Raw genomic sequence first — 24841 nt, 5'->3', positions numbered from 1 at the left:
TTATTAATAATTATCATAGATATAATAATAATAATTATTATTATTATAAATATTTACGTGTAAAGTTTACAAGTTGTAAAAAAATAATTTTTACAAATGTTTTGCCTTTTAATTAAAAATCTGATTTTGTTTTCTTCATGAGGTTTAATTTTGCCGTCTAGATGAAGGGACGGAGAGAGGAAGAGAGGAGGAAGAAAGGAGGAAGAAAGGAAGAAAGGAAAAGGAAGAGGAAGAAAGGAAGTGAGGAGAAAAAGAAGAGAGGAAGAAAGGAAGTGAGGAAGAAAGGAAGAGATGAAGAAAGGAAGTGAGGAAGAAAGGAAGTGAGGAGGAAGAGAGGAGGAGGAAAGGAAGAGAGGAAGAAAGGAAGTGAGGAAGAAAGGAAGAGAGGAAGAGAGAGAGAACCTTTCCACGGTGAGGGCGAGCTGTCCCCCAGCCTCCTTGATCTTGTTCTGGGCGTGGCAGTGCAGCATGTGGGCGGCGGCCACGCCCTGGATGGCCACGATGACATCACCAGGGCAAAGGTTGGCCACGGCCGCCTTGCTACCAGGAGTGATCTGTGGGCGTGGCGTCAGGGAACGTGAGTGACAGACTGGGCGGGGCGTAGGTCTTGACATGGGGTGAAAGGGGCGGGTTCAAAAAAAGCAAAGCGTTGACGGATGGAAGACTGGCATCCCAAAGCTTCCTGACACCCCCTCCCCAACCCCCCCGTCCCGCTGTGCAGGCCGTGACCTTATTGCATTACCCCGTGGCCAAGTGGGCCCATGAGGTCATGTGACTATAAATAAGCCGGGGAGGGGGCCGAGGGGACGCCTCATGCCACCCAGACAGCCCCCGTCCACTGATACAGTACTGTATACTAGAGCATGTTAGGGTACTATAGAGTATAGTACGGTACAGTACTGTAGTAGAGCATGTTAGGGTACTATAGAGTATAGTACAGTATAGTAGAGCATGTTAGGGTACTATAGAGTATAGTACAGTACAGTATAGTAGAGCATGTTAGGGTACTATAGAGTATAGTATAGCACTGCATAGTAGAGTATGTTAGGGTACTATAGATTGGAGTATAGTACAGTACTGTATACTAGAGCATGTTAGGGTAATATAGAGTATAGTACTGTATAGTAGAGTATTTAGTTAGAGTACTATAGAGTATGTTAGGGTACTATAGAGTATAGTACAGTATAGTAGAGCATTTAGTTTGAGTACTATAGAGTATGTTAGGGTACTATAGAGTATAGTACAGTACTGTATAGTAGAGTATGTTAGGGTACTATAGAGTATAGTACTGTATAGTAGAGGCTTTAGTTAGGGTACTAGTATTGTATAGTAGTTAGGGTTAGAGTACTATAGATGAGCGGAGTGGTGAGGCTTTAAAGACGAGGTGATGATGTTCCTGTCCTAAAAAGGAAGTGGAGCAAGTAGACGTTCCTTCCTTTGTCACCTCCTTTGTTTCCTTTTCCTTCATGTCCTTGTTGTTGTTTTAAAGCACATTCCTTCTACACCTCATCATCATCATCATCCTCATACACACACACACAAAGACACACATAGAGTGTTAGTGATGTGTTGTCTAAATATAGACGTACACGTTGTAGATAGATTAGTGGATGGAATCACATCCAAATTGTTGGGGTCCAACTCGGGCATCCAACATCCAACAATGAGGTTCAGGCTGGGAATGCGTGATTCTGGGAGGCGAACGGCCCATGAGGCCATACCGGCAAACGCTATGGGAACGTTTTCATAAACCCATGTGGCTGTAGGCAACCTCCCGCTGTGGTTTGCACGTTTTATGTGGACTCGGTTTGCTCCTTAGAGCCGAGACGATGTTGGTCCTGCTGCCAGCGTGTTGCACAATACACTGGCTCATCAATGCATGTTGTCCTTGCCACTTTCTCATGCACTCCAATTCATTATTAAAGTTGATATCATAGAAATATGTTTCAATAATTGAAAAATGAAATGGATGAAAATTGTTTTTGGACACTCAAATATGTCAAATATTTCATGATTTTGTCTTTCTTAATATATTTATATAAATTATAAAAAATGTAATCAGATTTTTCCCCCACAATATATAAATGAATCAAATATTTTTCCAAGAACAAAGAAAAAATTAAATATATAACAATATTATATATATATGTAATTATTAAAACAATATTGATATCATATTTCAATAATTACAAAATAGACTAAAATGATTTTTTCACATTAACATATGTAATGTATATATGAAATTATGTTGCTTTACTTAATATAATGTGAATGTATTTTGATAATATTAATATAATTTTTTTCACAAGAAAATAATTTGCACAATATTAGAAATATCATAAAAATAATACAAATACATAACAATATTAAAACCATAAATAATGTATATAAATGGAAAAATAAATAGAAAATATACAGTAATTACACAGAAATATTGACATATAATATTTAAATGTATGATGAAAATAAATAAGTGGCTTTCAGGAGCCACATAAGATGACATGGGGGGGCCACATCCGGCCCCCAGACTGTGAGTTTGACACCTTTGTGTCATGCGTTGAAAGAAATAATAATAATAATAATATTCACAATGTTGAAATGAAACTTTAGTGTCTGGGGGTTGGATGACCCCCCCCGACAATATTTTGGAAGCCCCCCCCCCCCCCCCCGCGCCCAAATTCTTCCGGCCCACAGTGGGCCAGATACGTGTATGTGTGTGTGTATAATGTAAGCTGCTATTTGTATCTAAGCCTCTTGTATTTACTGCAGCACAGGTGCAAAGTCCCACCCTGGGGCTGGGGGCGGGGGGCTTTCGGACCCTGCCATCACCCGTCGCAAAGCAAACAGACGCCACCCGTTTGGATTCCCCAAAAGACAACAAAACCTTGTCCTCCCTTACCCTGGAGATGGTGAGCGGCTGGTTGAAGTCCTTGCCCCCCACCAGACGAAAGCCCCAAGGGGGCGGCCCGGTCAGAACCACCTGGAGCGGCATAGCGACCACGACGACGTTGTCTTCCCGCTGCTGTACCCTGAAGGCAACAGAGTCAGAGAGCAGACGTATCAAAGTGATGCTGATTTTGGAAGCATGTTGGGGGGGGGCAGGCCCCTCCCCAGCAGTGAGGTCATTGGTCAGATTTTGGCTGGACTTACTCACCGCTCCTCTTCGCTGTTTGGTTGCTACAGCAGGACTTCAAGTGCTTCTTTCAGAAAAAGCAGCAGCATCCCCACAGACCGGGTCCTGGCTGACCCCCCCGCTCACTCTGCTTGAAGGGCCCCCACTGCTGCTTCTCCTTTTTTGGTCTGAAGACTGTCTCCTGCCTCTCGGAAGACCCAAAGGAACATTCCGGCTGTGTTGATGTGGACCGGACCCAGCCAGGAACGTCTCCTTCAATTCCCAGTAGGACTTTTTAACCCAATAACCAACATTTCCAACATGCGGCTCGCATCCTTCCTGCAAGTCACCGGAAGCAACAGTTGGGTTGCTCCTTGAGGGCACACAGTTAAAGTCACATTCAGTAACAAGTGGGTTGTTCCTTCACTTCATAAAGCTGCATCAGTTATTTAAAGTCACAATAAGTTACAGTTGGGTTGTTCATATTTAAAGTCATATTAAGCAACAACTTGGTTGTTCCATAACTTTATACAGTTGATGCAAAGTCATTTAAAGTCACATTCAGTAACAAGTGGGTTGTTCCTTCACTTCATAAAGCTGCAGCAGTTATTTAAAGTCACAATAAGTGACAGTTGGGTTGTTCATATTTAAAGTCATATTAAGCAACAACTGGGTTTCTCCATAACTTAGTTAATTAAAATCAGTTAATTAAAGTCACATTCAGTAACAAGTGTGTTGTTCCTTGTGTTCAAATAGTTTATAACTTTAAAGTCACATTAAGTAACAACTGGGGTATCCCTAGAGTTACTGCAAAGTCCTTTAAAGTCCAATTAAGTAACAGCTTGGTCATTCCTCAAGTTGATAGAGTTGCTGCAAAGTCATTTAAAGCCCCATTAAGTAACAACAGTTCTTGTCAGGTTAGCTAGTGCTAACACATCACATTAGCTACAGTCAGACATTGTGGCTTTAATGCCTGGTTTAAAAAAAGCCACATGATTGACACGATCAATCCAAGCGTTTATTAGAAATCCTAGGAGGAAAAAGACGTTTGGTGTACACTTTGTGGTACAAATACGCTGGAACGTATTTATTTTCAAAACTCTTTCTACCCTACATCATCATCATCATCATCAATAGTATTGATTATTTTTTGCATCGATCACATGAACGTGGCTGCCCAGCCAACAGTGGGGTGGGTCTAAGGCGAGCGTCACATACATTTGTTTACAAGGGGAGAAAAAAGAAAGCTCCAGCAGAGAGCGCTGTTGGCTTAAAAATAAAGCTACAAGTCGGAAGGAAGGGTGGAGGAGAAATGAAGAAACCCGAGTGGAGTGGAGTGACAAAAAGATGATTTTATAAAGCATGTGGATTCTGGACATACAAAAACCTTACAAAACACACACACAGGATGACAAACACGTGACGTGAATATTGATGATTAAAAATATATCTTAAGGTGCTTAAACCAACGTGACAAATAAAAGCCTACCTTTCTCAGATGCTCCTATTTAGCTACGATAGTCATAAATGGCGCCCCCTGGTGGACAACCACTTCTATAAATAATAAAAGGACGCGGGTGTTGACTCATTCAAGCTCCCTACAAACAATCCTTCAACAGCTGCGTTAATTGGTGGCCGTGAAAGACAAAATGACGTCACAGTCCTCGACTGGGCTGGACGCAACCAAGCGACCCCCCCCCCCCAAAAAAAAAATAAACAGCACACACGCTCTACAGTTCTGGTGAAATTTGCAACCAATCAGAAGTTGAGTTAAAGTGCATAACAAATCCTAACAGCCACGCCCTTTTTTCATCCAGTAAATCCCCGCCCCTTTGGACATTTCTAATTCCTAATAAGTAGGGGTGCACCCAATTTTTGTCCTGCCTGTGGCATTAGTGGAAGACGTTTCCGCATGCTAGCTGTACCAACTGTGCTGCGATGCGGGGATAAAAGATTCCCCGTGGTGCCACCAGAAACGCCAACATCGCGGTATTTGTAAATTGGCTGCTCGGAGCGTGTGCCTGAATACAGTGCACCATGCTGGGTGGCTCCTCCTGACTTCCATAGCACACCAGGGCTGCTCGGAGCGTGTGCCCGAATATAGTGCACCATGCTGGGCCACAGCAGGTGCTCCCCCTTCCGGCCACAATGGAGGGAAAAAAAATTTAGTAATGGATTATTATTTCAAATAACATAAATGTGCATCCATAATTTGCGCCCAAGGGCGGGGATTTACTGTATTGAAATAAAAAGTTATTGTTTTTTCTACGAGTTTTTGTGCAACAAAATCCTCAAAACTCATCGTCCTGAACGTCTTTGGGGGGTGGAAACAAAAACGTAGACCCCCCCCCCTCCATTCCATCAGTGTCCATCCTTTGCAACTATTGTGGGTTTTGTGTGATAGAAAAATAAGCCTACAAAGATATACCTAAAAAAAAAAAAAAGTCCTTCAGAGGTCTTCTGTTGAAGATGGCTAGTGAGCGCTGCACACACACACACACACACACACACACACACACACACGTGGGGCAGGGGTCCACAGGTGACCTCTTCTGCTGTGCTGAGTGGGGTGCGGGGTCAGAGCGTCGATGGCGAGGGTGGGGGCGGGGCCATACGGGCGAGGGAATCCATCACGGTAGCTGCTTGACGTAGTTTCCCGGGAAGGTCCCGAACAGCTTGCTTCTCCGAGACGTCCCTTTTGGCAAACACATCAGATGGAGATGACGCTCAAGCATCTCCTGGCTTCAATAGTTAATATTCACTAACTACATTACTATCATTTTATTGCCATATTGGATACCATAAATACAATTGTAATGGAGCGCCATCCTGTGGCACCTTTCGTAATGACACTCAAACCAACACTGTTTAAGTAAGTAGATTTTTCGGCATGAAAAATTCCTCAAAAACAGAAGAAAAAATGGCAGATTCCAAATATGGAATATGAAATAGCGGTAGTAGTGAGATAATAAACACTTGCATCTGAAATAAGCTCGGTCTATACGTTCGGCAGAAAGGACCAGGATGTTACCGTGCGCTTGAATCATCACGTGTGTGCTTTTCTTACCCACAAACCAGCCGTCGTCACACCTCTCCATCACATCCACAACGTCGCCTTCTCTCAGCTCCAGCTCGTCCTCGTTGCGAGGCGCGTAGTTGTACACTGCCTGGAACCTGGGAATGGCAGGAACAAACCAGGGAATATTCTTCAACCGTCGCCTTGGTTAAGGCATTCAGTAGCAGACTTCCAGGATGAGGTAACTAATAATTAAACCTTGAGCAATGGCTGCGAATACTTATGAACATGTGATTTTTATTTTTTATCATTTTGCAAAAAAATTCTAAAAATATTTTTTCCTGCCATCATGATGCGGTGTTGTGTGTGGAATTTTGAGGTAACAAAATGAATGTATTATTACATGAAAAATAATATAGAATAATTGATGTAAATAAAACTTACGGGTCTCCTCCACCATGAAGAGCATCCTGGACTAATCTCTGCAAGACACAAACAGGAAGTACATGAACTTGCCGTAAAGACTTTGGTTCCCCGTTTAAGCCACCGTACCACCACGACTCCCGAGGAAGTGACCAAAAAATCAATTTCCAGGTCAATATTTTCCCATATTGTACGTGAGCATGCATGTGAAGAATACGTCTTCCCATACCCTTCGACCTCTAACGGGCCTCCGAGACAAGATGGGGCTACGTGGCGGCTTACCACCCACAACTTGATCCTGTTTGATGGACACAAAACAAAACAACCGGAGGAGATATGTCCGTCTGAGTTGTTTCCATAGCAACCACAAAAAGCACTGGCAGGCAGAAAGGCCATCCGGCGACGTGCTAAAGGCCGCACACCACTCGCCAGAAAACACGATGCAACGCATCCGTGCACACGCCTAGGGCTCATTATCTTCCATGACATCTGTTAGTGTATTATTATACTAGGTTAGTGTATTCACACTGTGTACTATGTACTATGTTAATATTCCTTTAGTGCTCATGACACCAAAACACGTCAGCAACGTTGGAAAACTTTGCGGGACAAATGACCAAAGCGCCCCCCCTTTTGGTCGGGACCCCCTTACCTTCATAAAAGACGATTCCCAGATGTTTATTTATTTGCACGCAAATTAGGTACGGTTATTCATTTATGGAAAATTCTACTTTTTTACTCATCATTCCATCTCGCGCCAAGCCAACAGCAAAGGTTAGCATTCAGCCCCAGCACCAGCATTTGCACACCTTTACCTTCACCTTGGGGGACCTGCGGCCCGGGTGGGGCACAGGGGGGGAGCGGCGGGAGGTAACGGAAGGGGGGGAGGAGGTGGCAGGCTGGGGGTGAGCGTCATCCGAAGGAGGGGACGGGGGCGAGGCGGAAGAGGGGGGCGGTGTGGAGAAGAGGGGGAGGGGCGGGGGGCGAGAGGCGCAGAGGGGTGGGGAGGTGGCCGATTGGTCGCCGGGAGGCGAGGCGGGAGGAGATGCCGGGGTCGAGGGTCGTGGGGACATTGGCGAGGAGGGGCTGGTGGAAGGAGAAGGTGACCGAGGGAGGGGGCAGACGTCAGCCTGTGGGGGGGGGGGCAATGACACAACACTGAATATACATGGTAGATGCTACACCAGCCTTCCACAGCAAACAAAGTGAAGCCTTGTGAGGACATGGAGAGTAAACATCCTTTCCAAGCCGACTCAAATAAGCATTCAAACAAGTGTGGCTGTAGGCAACCTCCTGATGTAGTTCATAAAACTCCACAAGATGGTAGTTTGCACCATGATCAGCATCCAGCAATTGGCTCCTGAGCGCTATTACAACATCGCTTGTGTTGCTGCTGCGCTGTGCAACATCCAGGGGTACCTTGGATAACATCCGCCCCAGTTAAGGCATTATGTGGTTAACATACAAAAATTTTTAGTAACATTTTTTGGTAAAATTTTGCCATGACGTGCGTTTGGCCCCTTGTTTAAGGTCCAACCAAATGCCCGCCATCTTGGATCCCACGCCGAAGACGAAATCGCGTCACACTTTAGCGTTTGTTGAAATCGTGAAAAATGATTTATTATATTTATTGTGATGAATGCTAAATGTTCACTTGTCCATTCTTTGTCATTTGTAATTATTTTGTAAAACTACAATTAGTGTCTATGAACCGTGTCTTGTGCTAACCTTTTTGGGAATCTGGGACGGATGAATTAGATTTACATTATTTTCTATGAGAACACTATTTGGTTTGAGTCCGTTTTGGTTTGAGTCGTACCTTCTGGAAGCAAGGCACCACTGTTACAACTTTGTTTTGTTTAGCTTCTCATAAGTAATTTTGTCTTCTTTTCTTAGTCTTTTTTATTCACCATTCTGCTATGAAAATTACGATATTGATATTCATAATATTATGATACTATTCTCGTAAAAAATCAGATTAGATTACTACTACTTTCTCTTAATGATTGGACTTTTTTCAGTTAAATTGTGCTGTTGTTTTTGTTGAGTTTTTAAAAATTTCTTAGCACAGTATATTTGACAATAAAAACACAACAGCAGCGGGCTGCAAACGGCCCCCGGACTGCTTGAGGTGGACCAAATCAATATGAAGCAAACACAAACAGTTATTGGTTTGGTCCATGAGTTATCAGAAAAGATGCAAAAATATCAATGAGTGTTGTCCAAAGTCCAAGATGATGGTATGAATATGTTGTTCTGCATGAGTGACTTCAAAGAAATGAAAAATATTCACTTTGAAGAGGCTGAAATCAGAGTATTTACGTATTGAAATCAAGTCAAATTCAAATGATTGTATATGAAATGTAATCTGAGTTAACATTTTTGGCTGTCTGCAATTGATTTACATTATTTTTTCCATGAGAAAATGTGCTTTGGTTAGAGTCCATTTTGGTTTGAGTCAGGCCTTCCAGAACAGATTAATGATGTTAACCAAGGTACCATTGTACTTGTCTTTAGGAATACCACCTGAATATCCACACCATGAAAAGACGATGTAGCGTCCCCGATCCAAGTACATGATGATGATGATGATGAAAAAGACCTTCCTCCATGTCCTACACAAGGTCCTGCAGCGCTTTAGGACATCAAGCATGTTTCCACCAAGCAGTACAGTTTTTCATCTGTAGAGACCTACGGTAGTTTAGGTGGGTTTTCTGCGGGTACTCCAGTTTCCTCCCCCATTCCAAAAACATGCTAGCTTCATTAGCGTACCCGACTGCACTGCTGGGTGGAAAGGTGGCTTTTCAAGGTCATAGGTCACATGTGTTCTACCTGTGTACTGAGTCTCCCAGTGAACACATCCTCCTCTTCCTCCCTAGCCTCATCCTCCTCCTCCTCCTCAATGAATAACTCAATAAGTGCCTTCCGTTCAGACTGAGTGGGGGCTTTGTAGTGGACCCCCCCTGCCACGGCGTTGTGGCTGTGCGACTTTGACAAAGGCCTGCCTGCTGATTGGCCGGCTGCTTTGACTTGAGACCCACCCTGACTTGTCACTAGGGAGGGAGTGGAATATTCCAGCGCCAGTCTGGAAGCGTCCGGGTGCCGGTGGCAGCCACCCAGGACCACGGACAGCGGGTCGTCATAGGGGTCTCTGACGCGCAGCTCCACATCGGCAAAGCGACCTGGCGACGTCACCGGCTCTGACGCCGCTCTAGACAACTCCTTTGACTTCACCACGTGCAACTGTTCGCTTACGCTAGGCCCCCGGCCGCTTCTGAGCGCCGAACTGGGAAGTGGAGAGGCGGCGAAGGAACGGGGGGGTGGGGACAGAGGCAGGCGTAAAATGTCTTCTTTGAAAGGACAGGCTCGGGAACGGGGCCGGGAAGGCGGCACGGGGGAGGCTGCGGAAGGGAGGAAAGGGGTGAGGTCGGTCGGAAGCGGGGGTGGCATGGGGGGAGCGGGGGTGGAGGACAGAGAGCGAGGCGGGGCGGATGGGGCGGCGTCCACTGTGAGAGAGAGCCACTCGTGGGTGATCCCCTGCAGGTCAGGCCTCGTCGGCAGGGCGTGGGGGGAGGACAGGTCATGGGTGGCGGGTGGAGGTGGGGGGTGGTAGAAAGGCTCCAAGGGGGGAGTGGAAAAGAGGGGAGACAGTGAATGAAAAGCTTCTGTGATCAACGCCAACAGAAATAATCAGTTCCAGGGTCAAGCTGCCACCATCATAAAACCGTCATGGACTTCTCACCATCATGGGGGGGGTCCCTACCTTGACGGGGGTGGAGCTTGACGTCCTGCTGCCGGGGTAACCGTGGTGGTCCAGGTGGTGGTCCAGGTGGTGGTCCAGGTGGTGGGAAGAGCTCTTGGAGGGCGAGCGCTTGATGAGGTCGACGTAGGCCACAGGGAAGATGCCTTGCTTGCTGGAGTCTGGGATCTTGCCCTCGTACCAGTTCTGGTCCACCTGCCTGATCACCACCACCCTTTCGCCCTAAAATACAAACACACGATGTTGGGTGAACCTCCAGCAGAAGTACGGCCTCTGTGGTCAATTCTAGAATATCTTGGTGGCAGGCGTGGAACTAAAACTAAAACCTCGTAATCACATTTTACCAGACTCCAGCCGATGCTTACACGGCTGTTCGAGTCTTTATGCCAACATATTTAACATCATGTGCTTCCTTTAGGTTCATGTGGAGGGGCTCTTGGTTTTTTGGCGACACCTAGTGGCCGTAATAATTCACTGAGTTGAGTTGATGATGTAATTAGGCACACACATTGAATGACAAAAGGCATAAAGGACACTTTGTTACGGAATACTTTGTCCTAGCTTGGGGACTATGTACCTGTAAGTAATGTGCAACTATAATGCTACGCTACATGCGTTACCTTGCTGTGTTGCCTAGCTGTGTTGCCTAGCTGTGTTACTGACCTGTGCTACCTCGCTGTGTTATTGACATGTGTTTCTTAGCTGTTACCTACCTGTTACCTTGCTATATTACCTAGCTGCGTTACCTAGCTGTGTTATTGACCTGTGTTACCTTGCTGTGTTACTTAGCTGTGTTACCGAGCTGTGTTACCGAGCTGTGTTACCAAGCTGTGTTACCAAGCTGTGTTACTTAGCTGTGTTACCGAGCTGTGTTACTGTGACCTACCTGTGTTACCTGTTATCTAGCTGTGTTACTTAGCTGTGTAACCGAGCTGTTACCCACCTGCATTATTTTTGTTACTTAGCTGTGTTACCTAGCTGTGTTACTTAGCTGTGTTACCTACCTGCGTTACCTGTGTTACCTAGCTGTGTTACCTAGCTGTGTTACCAACCTGCGTTACCTAGCTGTGTTACCTAGCTGTTCGGCTTGAGAAATGTGCTACTTTAGACAGCAGAGTTATTAAACCGCATCAGATTCTGACATCTTTCTACATGTTCTTCTTCCACTTGGCTCCACTACACTTCCAACCTACCTTTCGGAGAGACAGCTCCACGTTGGTGTCGGCGTTGAAGTTGTAGCGAGCCACCGCCTCGCCGATCTCTCTGACGTGGGCCGGCGGGGGAGGGCGGCTGGGCTGCTGCTGCTTCTCCACGGACGCCATCTTCTGCATGAATGAAAGAGTCGTGACGAGACGCTTATCAACGCTGTGTGACGTGCGCTCCTCGCAGGTGTGCACATACCTCCACGTAAGAAATGGGGAAAATGCCCACGCGGCCGCGGTGCTCGCCTTCGTACCAGTTGTTGTCGATCTGCCTGATGATGTTGACGGCGTCGCCCTTTTTAAACGTCAGCTCCCTGCAACACAGGCGGGTCATTGGCATGCCTTTTCCGTGCGTGTGTCGGTGGGCGGGATGCATCGTGAAGCAGCCAATGAGCATCAGCGAGACGTGCATGCGCGGCATCATGTGCTGACGTGAGGATGAGGAGGCGTAAGCCAATCCGAGATTTAACGGTGCCGGTTGCCCGTGTTCGGTTGCGGCGTTCATGCGTGAAAGCTTTGTCTGTACTCACTTAGCTGTCTGGGCCTTAAAATCGTAAACGGCTCTGGCGGGCTGCTTCTGATGGAGGAGAGAGAAGAGAATAAGTTGTGTCATCTGCTTATGGGAAACCTGGGAAGTCAGAGAGAGAAAGAAAGGCAGAGATAAGCACAAAGACTTCATTTGACATTCTGGGGGCGTGGCGGGGCCTGACGTAGCGAGGGAGCGATAATCGAACCACGATATTACAAAAGGATGACCGGATAAAGATCTTTTCCTCTTTGCCTGACCTGACTGTGCTGCGTTCAAGGACTACCAAACAGGAAAAAACCTTATCAGTGACACATCGAGGCATAAACACTACAAAGTGTGGGTTTTTTGAGCATGTATGCCGCCCAGTTATGCCCCCCAGTTGACCCTGCATTGTCGCCCGATTGTACATTTTACCCACACAGAATGAATGACATGTCTTCTGTAGAAAAACAGCCTATTTTGTCGGCATATTCTCTCATAAGCATGCACAAAAAATGATGCTGATGGATGCTACACAGCAACGCAGTGAACTTAGCATGCTAACGCTAACTATGCTGAAGGAAACATGAGCAGTTCGTACCTCTCTGTCGGGAGGGCCTCTTCTACTCTGGGGTGTGTGTCGCCCATCCATGGTGGAATAACTCCGGGGGACATCCTGCTCTGTGATTGGAAAAGGAGACAAATGGAGGAACGTTAGCATCGTGAAAGCGATTAATTTTTCAGAAATACGGCAGTAAAGCCGGGTGTGATGACGATGCTCATGAAGGGATTCCCACAATATTCCACCAAGACATGCTTCTCATCCAACAAATAAGAAAATAAAAATGACAACATAACCACAAACTGCGGAGGTTAAAACTCCTTATGGTTGGTGACAGACCCAACAGTGATAAATGAATTTTTGTGAAGTCGCATCCCTCATTTATAAATGGAACATTTTTTATGTTAGAACATAAAAAACCTGCTTATGATCTTCTAAATACAGTTTTTTACTAATACTAGAGCTCTCTAGACATGAGATAACACCCCTATAGTCACGTCTACACTGCTAATACTCAACAGAGCAGACATAATATGAAAAACTACGACATAAATAAGCATCTTGCTCATTTGTTTTGCTATAAATGCGTTGCTGCGTTTCGGCATAGCGTCGGCTACAGCGGCAACAGTTAGCCCGACGCTTGTGCAAAAATCAGCCTGTTGAGTCTGGTGTGTCTCACCCAACATTACAGTGACCTGTGTACAATAGTGTATTGTGTATCTGTTTAGAATAGTACATACCATAATGCCTTTTCTTTTATGTTTGTATTTCTCTTCATTTCGATATTTTTATGCTGGAAAATGTGATGAAACAATTCATTCAATATGGATAACGAAGCGGTGGACAACATCAGGTACGGGTGAACACATACTGACGGGTGTTCTGAGGGTGGGGGGGTGAAGCGGACAACGAGCACATGGAAATGGAAAGCAAACACGTGCATCATCTCCACCTGAACAACAGATACCGCTCCCATCGCCATGCTCCTCCTCGTAATGGTTGCCGTTGGAGGCGTCCAAATGGCGAGCGTAACAGGCACTGATGGGCGACTGTATCCGTGGTGACTGTAACTGCGGCGTGGGCGGATCGCCCCCGTATGAGGCGTACCCTGCAGGGCTCCCGTCTGTGTACGGCGTGGCGCATGAGCGGCCGCCGTCATGCCAGTGACCCCTCCTCCCCGGCAGCGAGGAGCTTCGCTCTGGAACGCTCGGCAGCAGTTCCGAGAGTATTCTCCTCAGGATGCTGTCGTCGGGGGGCCTGGAGCCTCTGTGGCCTCGCTCGGCCTGGATGTGCTCGTAGATGTCTCTGAGGGCGGCGTCCAACGCTTCGTAGATGGCCTGCTTGGACTTGGGTCTGCTCCCTCGACCTCCTGCGGTGCTGCTGCTCCTCCTGCAACTCGGCGGCGAGCCCTTTTTCTTCTGGAAAGGCACTGGGCTGACCAGGAAGGCCAGCTTGGACATGGATTGCTGGGACTGGGAGCTTTGGACTTGGGAGCGGCTGCCGCGACTCTGCGGCGAAGGTCTCTGACGGTCCTGGCGTGCTCGCTCTCTCTCGTGGCGGAGCATGGTGGTGAAGCGGGTGTAAGAGGCGGGGCAGCGGCCCTTGCAAGAGCTGATGAGGTGTCGGTGTTGGTAGCCCTGGCTCTGGCCAACACTCTGGTGGCCAGGGTGGTGGTGGTGGTGATGGCGGAGGGGGCGGCGCCCCGTGGTGGAGCCGTACAGGCTCTCCGAGGAGGTGAGGGAGCAGTGGTCAAAGTCACTCTCGCTGCAGAACGAGGATCCCTCCACCTGGATGAAGTCGCTGAGGTCTGAGGCGATGGCGTCCTGCTCGCTGTCAGAGTAGTCAAGGTTGGCGTGCGGGGCTCGGGGGACGGGGGGAGCCAGATAGGAACGCCCACGTGTGGGTTCCGGCCCGACGCGAGGCTGGCCCTCGGGTGGGCTTCGAGGCTTGTGCGAGTGATCCACGGTGTGAGGTCCCGGTCTGCTGACATTGTCGTCTTCTTCCAACAGGGACTCGATGGAGAAGCGGCGTTTGGGGAAACTGGGGGTGCCGGCGCCACCGCCACTGCTAGCTCGGGACGACGAGCCACCTGGCGTTGTAGCGCCTGACGGAACTTCGCTATCTCCCAGGTTGGGCATGGATTTGGATTTCTGGATAAGGTGTTCGTATTCGGAAATGCGGTGCGGCACCGTGTCGTGCGGCACCTCCTTGCCGCTCGCGGGCGACCACGGAGCGAGGCGATGCAGATGCAGGTGAGGCTGCTGCTCCAGCTCCAGGATTCGGGCACGGACCGAGCGGATGACTTCGGAGGAGATGAGATGGGATCTGTCGATGTGATGCATCTTGCGGTAGAGCTTCAAAAAGTCCGGGGAATCACGCGGGAGTCGCCTGTGGAGACGAGGCGCCGACCCAACGGAGGCGGATCCGTTGGAATCGGAGTTGTTCCCGTCGCAGAACAGCGATCCGGCGCTTTCCGAGCGGCAGGTGCGGCGCCTGCTTGGGCCGTCGTCGCTCAGCAAGTCGTCGCAGCTGCGAGACCTGAGCTTGCCGGCGGGAGGCAGCGCCTCCTCCGCATCCGGGTGCTTCGCCCGCCAAGAGGAGGGGCCGCCATCCGGCCCAGAGGGGGTAGGGGGCAGAGAGGGGTGCTGGCAAGGACCCGGAAAGGTCAAAGTGTTTGAATACATGACGCATGCGGCCCCACCTTTTAAGACGTCCCACAAAGAGCAGCGTGGTGGGAAGAGAAGAAGAAGCAGGAAAGCGTGTTAAGTAGCAGCTAGCATGAAAGTGGAAGGAGAGAAAGGAGGGAGGAATAAAGAAAAAGTGCTCAAGGGCTCAAGACATAATTTCAAAGCAGAAAAAGACCACGCACGCCACAGCCTGAGAGGCAAAAAAGAGAGAAAAGTGCTGAGTAGACGTTGCTGTTTACCTTTGGCTCTGCAGGGCGAGGATGGCGACGAGCGAATGACAGGTTTCTTTAGGCTGCTGCTGCTGCCGGGCCTGTTGGCGTCCCACGCTTTGGGGGCGGTCACGACGCGGCTCTGACAGGACGGAGCGTTCGCTTGGGAGCTCGAAGGCTCGGACTTCCTTCTCTTCCTGTAGTCGCTGGCGGCGCTGAAAGATGGTCAGCATTACAACCACAAATGTAGCCTCAACGCTCCCATTGACGCCCATGGACGGACTCTCCTATCCTCACTAGGTACGTAATTGCCAAAACGGATCTGATCCGACTGTGGGTGACCTTGGACGTCCAAAGAAATCAACAGAAAGGCAGAACGATCTTTAAAATGTTGCTACTCAGCTGTCATGTGTGTTCTGCTTGCTCATCAGCCTGACTTATGCCGACTCAGCAATTTGCTCCTTACGGCGATTACAACACTGGCTCTGTTACTGTTGAGCAATATACACCCCACATTATTAATATTATTATTATTTATCATAATACAGGAGCCAGGCAACAACATTTTGTTGGCAATTTCACTGCTGTGTTATTGTGCAATGACAATAAAGGAAGTCTATCTGTCTATCTATGTATCCCGACCGAAGAAATCACATGACATGAGGTCAGCTGACATTAAAATCCCAGCAGGCCGACGCAATCAGCTTAACGTTTTTATACGGTACGTATGTTTTTTTCAATCCCATGTCTTTTAGTGTAAGAAGCAAAAAGAGGTGATGATCATGTTTGGTGCAGTTTTAGACCATAAATACAGTGCATCTTCCCCAAAGAGTAAGTACATATGTAAGTCCATGCCATAGCATCCACGAAGTTGAAAGGAGGCTAGGCATTGAAGGGAACATGTGCATACACTGTTCAGTTCAAAATGTAAAAACTGTAAATATCTTATGATGTTGTATTTGTAAATAAATTGTTATTTTCATGTAAAATGGCAATTTTTGTGTGTTTATGTTGTGGCATACGTAGTTGTATATACCGTATTTTCCCGACTATAAGTCACACTTTTTTGGCAGTTCCTGCGACTTATACTTATATTATAAAAAATGCCATTTATACTCTAGTGCGACTTATGTATGTTTTTTTCTACCTAGCTATGCCATTTTGGCCTTGTGCGACTTATACTCCAGTGCGACTTACGTATGTATGTTTTTTCTATTTAATTATGCATTTTTGGCCTTGTGTGACTTATACTCCGGAGCGACTTATATATGTTTTTTTCTACTTAATTATGCATTTTTGGCCTTGTGCAACTTATACTCCAGTGTGACTTATGTATGTTTTTTTCTACCTAATTATGCATTTTTGGCCTTGTGCGACTTATACTCCGGAGAGACTTACAGTCCAGAAAATACGGTATATATTATACATATTTTGGCTACATATATATAGCAAAACTTGTGTGAAAGTTCTCCCTTTTTTTGTTGGATATTTTGCTGAAACAGACTGTTTGACTGCTGGTTACCAAAGAACGTGAGAAGGTAAAAAGAGTCTCTTTGCCTGATGAAAGATCTTTCATTCGGCATATATTACATTCATGTAGCCATAGAAGACGTTATTCTGTGTGCCCTGAAGAATCAGCCACAAATGGGCGGTACCGAGAGGGACAGCTTGTGAAAATGTGTTGGACTGAAAGAGTTAATGTCAGCTGACTGATGTCATGTGACCTCTAGAAAGTGGCCTGGATGCCATCACCATACGTGATGGACAGCCCTGTATTAAGAAGCATGCAGGTAGCGGTAGTGAACATGGAGTTATTCCTGCCATTTGCAGCTATCAGACACAGGAAGTGCACATCCAATGGATGACACCGGCGGGATGTCATCCACGAGCTTCCAATGCCTTTTCATCACCAGCCATTTGTGCTCCCAGAGGAATAAGCAGGCCAGCGATGAATGGCACCAGAGGACAAGAGAAGGATGGAGGAGGAGGAGGGGCGCTTGCTGAGGCGAGGGGAGGAAGGGTGAAGGGTTGAATCCGCGCTTTCACTGCGTTCATTTATTCTGCCTCACTAAGTCACTAAGTCAGGACACCAGCGAGGAGCCGGTAAATTAATTCCTAACCAAAATGATGAAAAGCCGAGCACTAACAAGGCCAGGAGCTGAAAGCGTGCGGCGTGGACCAATGATGTTTACACCACGGGGGAGGGGCAGGGGGATGGGAGAAACAGAGGGGTTACCTCACAGGTCTCTCGGGGAGCTTGTCGGCGGGGGCGACCGGCAGGGACGTCTGGAAGACAGCAGAAGACAAAAAGGAGAGAAAAGAAGTGAACAAAAGAGCGGAGTTGAGAGGAAGAAGCTCACGACGTTGCATCCCCCATCTAGCTGCACGCGCCTCTCCTTGTGCGACGCTCAAAACGCTCCCCCACCCCGTGTACCGAGCAACGATGGTTCCACGTGGCGCACCTGAGCAGGAGCAAGCCTTAAAAACACATCCTTGCTCTCTCTCTCTCTCTCTCCCTCTTGACGGCTCGGAAGAATGGAGGCAAAGGTGAAGAAGCAAAGGAGCTCAGCTGAGGGGGCAAATGTTACCTAATAAACACGGCCTGGACTTCTGGAATGGATTCAAAACACAACGTATGAAACACACCCCCATATCCTCATTCACTTACACTGCTTTGGAGATAATAAACAAGTCAGTAGAAGGCAATTCATTTTCTACCGCTTATCCTCACCAGGGTCGTGGGGGTGCTGGAGCCTATCCCAGCTGTCTTGGGGCGAGAGGCGGGGTCCACCAATCCCAGCCAATCCCAGGGCACATATAGATAAACAACCATTCCTACCCACATTCATACCTATGGACAATTTGGAGTGCCACTCATCCGACTGCATTTTCATGATAACTTAAATAGAAAGTGGCTTGATGGCGCTGCAACTGCTAGAGTGCTGCAACTTTGTATCCAGCAGAGACTGTTGTCTCACAAGTCAGGTCACGAGTTTCACCAACTCATGGGTACTTGATGAAGACTCACTTTTCACCGACTTACGGGTGCTTGATGAAGACTCGTATTTTACCACTAAATAACAGATGCTTACAGAAGACTCGACTCACAGGCGCTCCATGAAGACACGACTTACTCGACTCACGGGTGCTTGATGAAGACTCAAATTACACGACTCATGGGTGCTGGATGAAGACTCGACTTACACGACACAAGGGTGCTCGATAAAGACTCGACTTACACGACTCACTGGTGCTCGATAAAGACTCGACTTACACGACTCACGGGTGCTCGATAAAGACTCATGTTTCACTGACTCACAGGTGCCCGATGAAGACTTAACTTACACCGACTCACGGGTGCTCGATGAAGACTCGCATTTTGCAACACACTAATAATGCATGCTCCCAGAAGCTCGAGTTTGATTAACTCAGAGGTGCTCAACAAAGACTCGTATTGCACTGACTGGCTAAGATGGACCAATGATAATTTGCAGAAAAAACTTTCGTTTGGATCCCGATTTCGCTACGTTGGCATTCAGACAGAATTAAATCTGGATTAGTTTTGCTTTTTTGGTCTTGAGAGAAGACATTGTTTCGATGTGCATTCATAGTTTGTCACAACGTCATCTTGGAAAATCCCAACCACCAAACTCTTTCATATGGAATGGCTGGTCGTCGTGGGCGTGACTTTACCTCCATGTGCTGGCGAGCCGAGACGTCTGGATTATAATCCAGTCGTATTTTAGGAGGCTTGAGCGGCAGCGGCAGTGAGCGTGGGGAGCAGGAGGAAGAGGAGCAGGAGGAAGAGGAGCAAGGTGAAGATGAGGTGAAGGAGGACAAGCAGCGGTGACATCATGGGGAGAGGGAGAAGAACATGTGGAGAGAGTGGACACCCGTTAGAGACCTTAGAGGGCACAGGATTGAGTAATACATGGCGTACGACACGCACGCACGCACACACACACACACACACACACACACACACTCTATCCATAAACATGACTCCAACCAAGGAAAACACGGTTTTGGTGAAATAAAACTGGCCACTTCATGACATAAACCAACTGAAGACATCCAACACAACACCTGGATCACAAAATCTGTAATAATAATAATCTGTAATAATAAACACAATGTTGTACCTTTTTACAGTAGTGGAATACTTGGAAAGTTGAAGTGTAATTATAAGAAAGTGTTTTTTTATAAAATATAAAATATATTCCATAAAAATAATATATATTTTATATTACATATTTTTATAGTGTATTTTTTTGAAAAGTGTATTCTTAAATGAAATGTAAAATACAACATTTGGAAAATGAACATTAACCATAGCAAGTTATTCTTTGTATTCTAAATAAAAACATCATCCATCCATATTCTATGCCGCCTATCCACAGGGTCATGACGTATGCTGGAGCCTATCCCAGCTGTCTTCAGGCCAGAGGTGCGCTACACCCTGGATATCATAAATAGGTCATTTAAAGATCAAAGAAAAAACCAAAGTGTAACTGTGGGACAGCTTTTTTTTCTTTAATAAACAAATATTAAATAATACATTGAATAAGTTCCATGTAATCATAACATTTAACCATGCATAATCAATCAATATTTCATTTTAAAATAAATTACTAAATAAAATACTTGTCAAATCAAAATGTAACCGTGACTAATATATTTTTATTTTGGTCAGTCAATAAATATGAAATAAAAACATTTGTAGTACTAGACTGTGGACAAATGTTTTCCTTTCATATTTACCATATGTCATATTATATATTTAATTTAACCTTTTCCACATATAAAGTTGCAAAATACGACCCATTTCCTCTGTGGGTGTAAAGGGTGAATTATGATATAGTGCTCTTGTATTGGGTGTCATATTCAGCAAGTCTACCTAATGAAGTGTCCAGTGAATTCAAACAAACAAACACACACACACACACACAACACACTGACATGCCCGTGCGTTGTGACAGCAAGCTGTGAAAAGCAGACAAAGGCTCCGCAATCTACACACAACAAGCTGCAGTGTGGTGAGTTAGTGGGGGAGTACTATTGAGGGAGTACTGATGAGGGAGTACTGTTGAGGAAGTACTGTTGTGATAAAGTGATGTCCTACGAGGTCAGTGATGAGAAATCCCTAACCATTCCTTGTGCTTGTGATGTAAACCACTCATCATAATGCAGGCGACAACCTCAATGTTGCTACTTTCAGCGCTTTGCACTAACAAGCACATCCAGCAGAGGGTGCTGCGGCTCCACGGGCGAGGCGTCTTGCCATTGAGGACTAACACGGCCAAGCATCCCAGCAAAGTCATTCATTAGCGAAAACCCATCCTGATACGGCGCCCACCGAGGTACTAAGTGACTGACCTATGCGCGGCCATATTGGCCTATACATTAACTGTTATTACTGTTTACACACTCATTCATGTCTCAGCTGCCAAAGCAATCCGCCGCCGGGGTGTCCAATTTGCAGCACCGGGTCAAAAAATACTGTCTGCGGCTGTTGGCAAGGTGCTGTGTCTTTTATTATTACATTTTTACTACCACCACAAGATGGCAGCGACTGCATTTTAAAGGAAAAGTGAAGCAGTTTGTACCATGCACTGCAAATCATTGATTTAGCTCTGCAGGTGCTTTAAATTGTTGGTGTGTTGCTTACAATGAACTCAACATAGTAACCGGTTATTGTCGCCTGGGGTTGGTCTAATGACATTGAATAACTGCTCGTGTTTCTAATTATTGCTGGGTAAATAAAAAATAGCTCTGCATGCCCTTTAAAGTTCGGTGTGCCAACTCAGCTGTATATACTTGTTATACTTGTTCTTGAACGATTGTGCGGTCAAAGAGATCTACGTTTTCCTTCTCTTGCTTTTTCATGCACTGCAATCATCTATCTCTGCATGCGCTTCAAAGTGTGCCGACTGGGAAGATGCTGGCTGACTGGCTGGAAAGGCGACAGCTGCCAGGTGCTTGCTCAAAAACAAGCTATTAAGTGCAGGGTAACACCCCCCCCCCACACACACAGATGCTATTACAACATTGGCTCTGTTGTTGCTGTGTTGTGCAATATACATATATATACCAATTAATGATTGGGGAGTGTTTTTCCACTTTCTCAAGGACTCCACATCCTTATTAAAAGATGTGTTACGTACATATATACAGTATTCATGTGTACTGAATATGACTTTTCCAGCCATGCTCATGCCCGTTCTTTTGCTGCTTTGGATAAATCAAACCCCCGGCTATAATTAGTATTCATGCCAACAGGCCACACAGCATCTTATGTACTTGCCAACAGAGCAACACAGTGCAGTCGGTGGTGGGAGTACAGGAGTCACAGCACCCAACAAGTACTACACATCATGCCCACACAGCGAGCTAGCTAGCTAGCCCCACCCAGTCTAACTGTACATAGTAGTAAAAACCACAGGGGTGGCGTGGAGAAAACTGGGTGCAGGTTTACTAAGGCGAGGTTTGCTTTTACGCAGCTACGCGAGGCCCTGACTTACCGGACGGCCAAACTCCAGCTCGGAAAAGAACTTATACCAAGGCTCGTTGTCTAAATCTATGTCATCATAGTTCTGGGAGAGCGTGACAGTGACAGAGAGAGAGAGAGAGCAGGTGGAATAAACAAAGGATGGAGAGAAGTCACATCAAGAAGACACATGGACCTGATGGGGACGTGGACACGCACCCGGTTGCAATGAGCGTGAAAAAAATGAAGTATAAAAACATATTTACCAAGGACAGGTTCGTACAATGGACCCTCGGAACTCTAATGAGTCAGTGGTCCGACGACTCCAAAGATTGATACAGAATTGGATGTAAAACTTCAGCGAGGCTAATCCAGCTGCTGCCACTCCTTTGTTTATTTTGTTTCAGAGTCTTTATGTTTTAAAAAAAAATCTCCATCAATGGCAGGTCTAGCCACACGTTTTTAGGTTTTTAATTGTTTACTTTGGCGTTTTGGGGGTCAAGTGGATCCCCGCAGATTTCCAATTAGCATAATTGTGGTTAAAAAACTGCTTTTACTTCTTCATGATTTGGTAATAATTAAAAAATGTACAACAATAACACAGGTAAAATATTAAAACACCCTCCATTTATGTGTTCACCATTTTTTTTGGCAGTAATTGAATGCACCATAGTTGCCGTAGGATGCCAAAGTCAATCATCTTACATGATCATTCCTTAGTGGCGAGTTTCTGTACATTTGATGAAATGTATTTAATACGTACGTGATGCATATTTAAGGCTTCAACCTGGGTTGTGTCACGAGGGAACAATGGCAAACAAAGAGAGAAGGGGATATAGAAGATGGATGGATGGACATTGCTGCTACCAAATCACTACTATCAGGACAACCAGAGCATGGAGCAGAGGGAGCCAACCTGGCATAGCCCAGCAAGGTGCACTGTATTCGGGCACATGCTCCGAGCAGCCGATGTGACGCCACGGAGGTCTCTGGGAAAGCTTTTGCACTTTTCACGCGCCGCATCGCAACAAGCCTCAAGCATTGTAGCAGCGCTGGTGTTTCAAGTGATGAGGTTCTTTTTTCCCTCATATATCGTCATATAATAATTATCGTGAAATGCTAGTATTCAAATTATTATTCAGAATTTTTGGGACGGTCGGATAAAGGATTCGTTCAAGGTGAGAGTTTCGAGTGTCCACTGCACTATGAAAAACACATGAAAAGGCTTTATAGATTGATTTGACAGGCCATAATAATAATAATAATAATGCTGTGGAGAAATGGATATGACCAACATGAGTATGCATGCATCAGAGGTCACTCATGGTCGACAATCAACCTCTCTTGTGAGGGATTCGTTCCCCATCATCACCATGCTGACGCGCATCTAGATGAAAATAATGAATGAATAAATGAATAAAAATATTCCCTTAAAGGAAAACAAAATTTTGCCGATCATCCACAATCCTTGCGTGAAATATCATCACACGTGTCTTTGTCTTTTCCTGGACGTTCTAAAGAGAGAAAAACAATGCATGTAATGGGACACGCCCACTTCCACTTTAAAGTGCTGTGTTGACATAAGTCGCCTGCATGTCAACCAAGCTGTGGCGGCTAACACGAAGAACTATTTTTCTGGCGTAGTGACACAACGGCCCAAAAGGATGCACTAGGACCCCAACCTGTACTGACTGGGAGACACAAACAAGTATGTACATGGAACAATACGTGCATTGTTACTCCCTTGTGGTAACCGTTTTCTCTCTTTGGAACGCACGGATTGTCTCATGTCCGGACTGTGGATGACGGGCAGTTTTCCTTTAAGGCGGATGCCAGGCTGCGTTTCTAGGAAAGATGAGTCAGCCTGAAAAACTGAGCGGCTTAAAGCTATCTCCCGACAGCCATCTGCAATAAAAGACACAAAAGCAACACCACGAGGAGTGCGACAGCACGCCCGCCCCCAAAAAGATGTTGAATTGGCGTTATAGTGAACGACCCAGCAGAGTGTTGAGTGTTTATCCTCACAGCTTTTTGTTTTTCCTTCTTTCTTTCTTGTCGGCCTATCAGAGTGACTGGAGTGTTGCTGCGCTTCTTCATGACTAAACTCGCTTTTCTTCATACTTTGTTTTCTTTCCCACTGCTTCCCGGCTACTTCCACTGTCAGGAGCGCGAGTGCAAACGCTGATGCAATGCACTCGGCACACAATTCTGGACCTACGCAGAAGGTCTGCATGTTGCCGTGAATAAAAAGATACTCACAGGTCTTTCATGCTCCAGAATGGAGGACTTCCCGGGTTCATATTCAAAAATGCTCCTGGGCTCGGCGCGATACTTCCGTGTGTCCACTTTCCTGTCGGGGGGGCCCCATTCATTCCTGCAACAACATAAGAACACCTCTTCTGTCAACGATCAGTGCAGCAAAACGGTCTCCTCGCTGTCTCTTACATATCTGGCGTGTCTCTGTCGCTGTCTCGAGCCCTCAGCTGCAGCAGGGACGGCATCGGGGGCGGCGGCGGCGGAGGGACTGGAGACGGGGAGGGATCCCGGGCGGAGAGGTGGCCGCTGTTGTCCGAGAGGCTCTTGGAGAGAGGTCTGTACGTGTGAGTCCTTGGGGCCGGGTGGGCCATGGTGGCGCTGGGGGGCACGCTGTAGTCATCTGTCACGAAAGACAAAGTATTGGACTCACAAGCAAATGACAAGACAAAGAAATGTGATAAAGCGTCTCTCACCGTTGTTGATGATGGCGTACGTTGCACTGTAGGTGTCTGAATAATCATCATCTGCAGGGAATTGCAGTCACATGACGTCAAATGACCATTCATGCAAGTCGGACGCAAAGCAAAAAATCACACTGTTTACGCAACATTCATGCGTT

The 24841-nt window shown here is 46.5% G+C and overlaps 3 protein-coding genes across 15 annotated transcripts in view; 1 reads left to right on the top strand and 2 right to left on the bottom strand.

The window, feature by feature from the left end:
- LOC131137262 (PDZ and LIM domain protein 3-like) overlaps positions 1-3269 on the bottom strand; it is a 4928-nt gene extending 1659 nt beyond the window's left edge. The window contains exons 1-3 of one of the 2 annotated variants that reach the window (XM_058084984.1): positions 3155-3269; positions 2900-3029; positions 403-554 (exon numbers count right to left, since the gene is read on the bottom strand). In XM_058084984.1, the coding sequence (XP_057940967.1) occupies positions 403-554; positions 2900-2992 (245 nt within the window). In that variant the 5' untranslated portion in view covers positions 2993-3029; positions 3155-3269. Of the gene's footprint in view, positions 1-402; positions 555-2899; positions 3030-3150 lie in introns of both variants that reach the window. The other variant, XM_058084992.1, reaches the window with a different exon arrangement.
- npy2r (neuropeptide Y receptor Y2) overlaps positions 1-3745 on the top strand; it is a 10965-nt gene extending 7220 nt beyond the window's left edge. For 2 of the 4 annotated variants that reach the window (XM_058084963.1, XM_058084937.1), the window contains exon 4: positions 143-2191. The gene's annotated coding sequence lies outside the window, so the exon portion shown is untranslated. Of the gene's footprint in view, positions 1-142; positions 2192-2769 lie in introns of those variants that run through there. The other 2 variants (XM_058084971.1, XM_058084954.1) reach the window with 2 other exon arrangements.
- A 363-nt stretch (positions 3746-4108) lies between these two features.
- sorbs2a (sorbin and SH3 domain containing 2a) overlaps positions 4109-24841 on the bottom strand; it is a 47337-nt gene continuing 26604 nt past the window's right edge. For 5 of the 9 annotated variants that reach the window (XM_058084892.1, XM_058084828.1, XM_058084864.1 and 2 more), the window contains 16 exons: positions 24696-24746; positions 24412-24622; positions 24226-24340; positions 22001-22072; positions 19173-19229; positions 17716-17765; positions 15510-15694; positions 13536-15284; positions 12623-12702; positions 12044-12141; positions 11713-11827; positions 11505-11636; positions 10315-10533; positions 6573-6610; positions 6180-6286; positions 4109-5807 (listed from right to left, as the gene is read on the bottom strand). In XM_058084892.1, coding sequence (XP_057940875.1) covers positions 5743-5807; positions 6180-6286; positions 6573-6610; positions 10315-10533; positions 11505-11636; positions 11713-11827; positions 12044-12141; positions 12623-12702; positions 13536-15284; positions 15510-15694; positions 17716-17765; positions 19173-19229; positions 22001-22072; positions 24226-24340; positions 24412-24622; positions 24696-24746 — 3344 coding nt within the window. In that variant the 3' untranslated portion in view covers positions 4109-5742. Of the gene's footprint in view, positions 5808-6179; positions 6287-6572; positions 6611-6780; positions 6850-7366; positions 7682-9383; positions 10170-10314; positions 10534-11504; positions 11637-11712; positions 11828-12043; positions 12142-12622; positions 12703-13535; positions 15285-15509; positions 15695-17715; positions 17766-19172; positions 19230-22000; positions 22073-24225; positions 24341-24411; positions 24623-24695; positions 24747-24841 lie in introns of all 9 variants that reach the window. The other 4 variants (XM_058084901.1, XM_058084847.1, XM_058084856.1 and 1 more) reach the window with 4 other exon arrangements.

Source organism: Doryrhamphus excisus, chromosome 1, assembly GCF_030265055.1.
Source record: "Doryrhamphus excisus isolate RoL2022-K1 chromosome 1, RoL_Dexc_1.0, whole genome shotgun sequence".
NCBI lineage: Eukaryota > Metazoa > Chordata > Actinopteri > Syngnathiformes > Syngnathidae > Doryrhamphus > Doryrhamphus excisus.
This window is presented reverse-complemented; position numbering and strand designations above follow the sequence as displayed.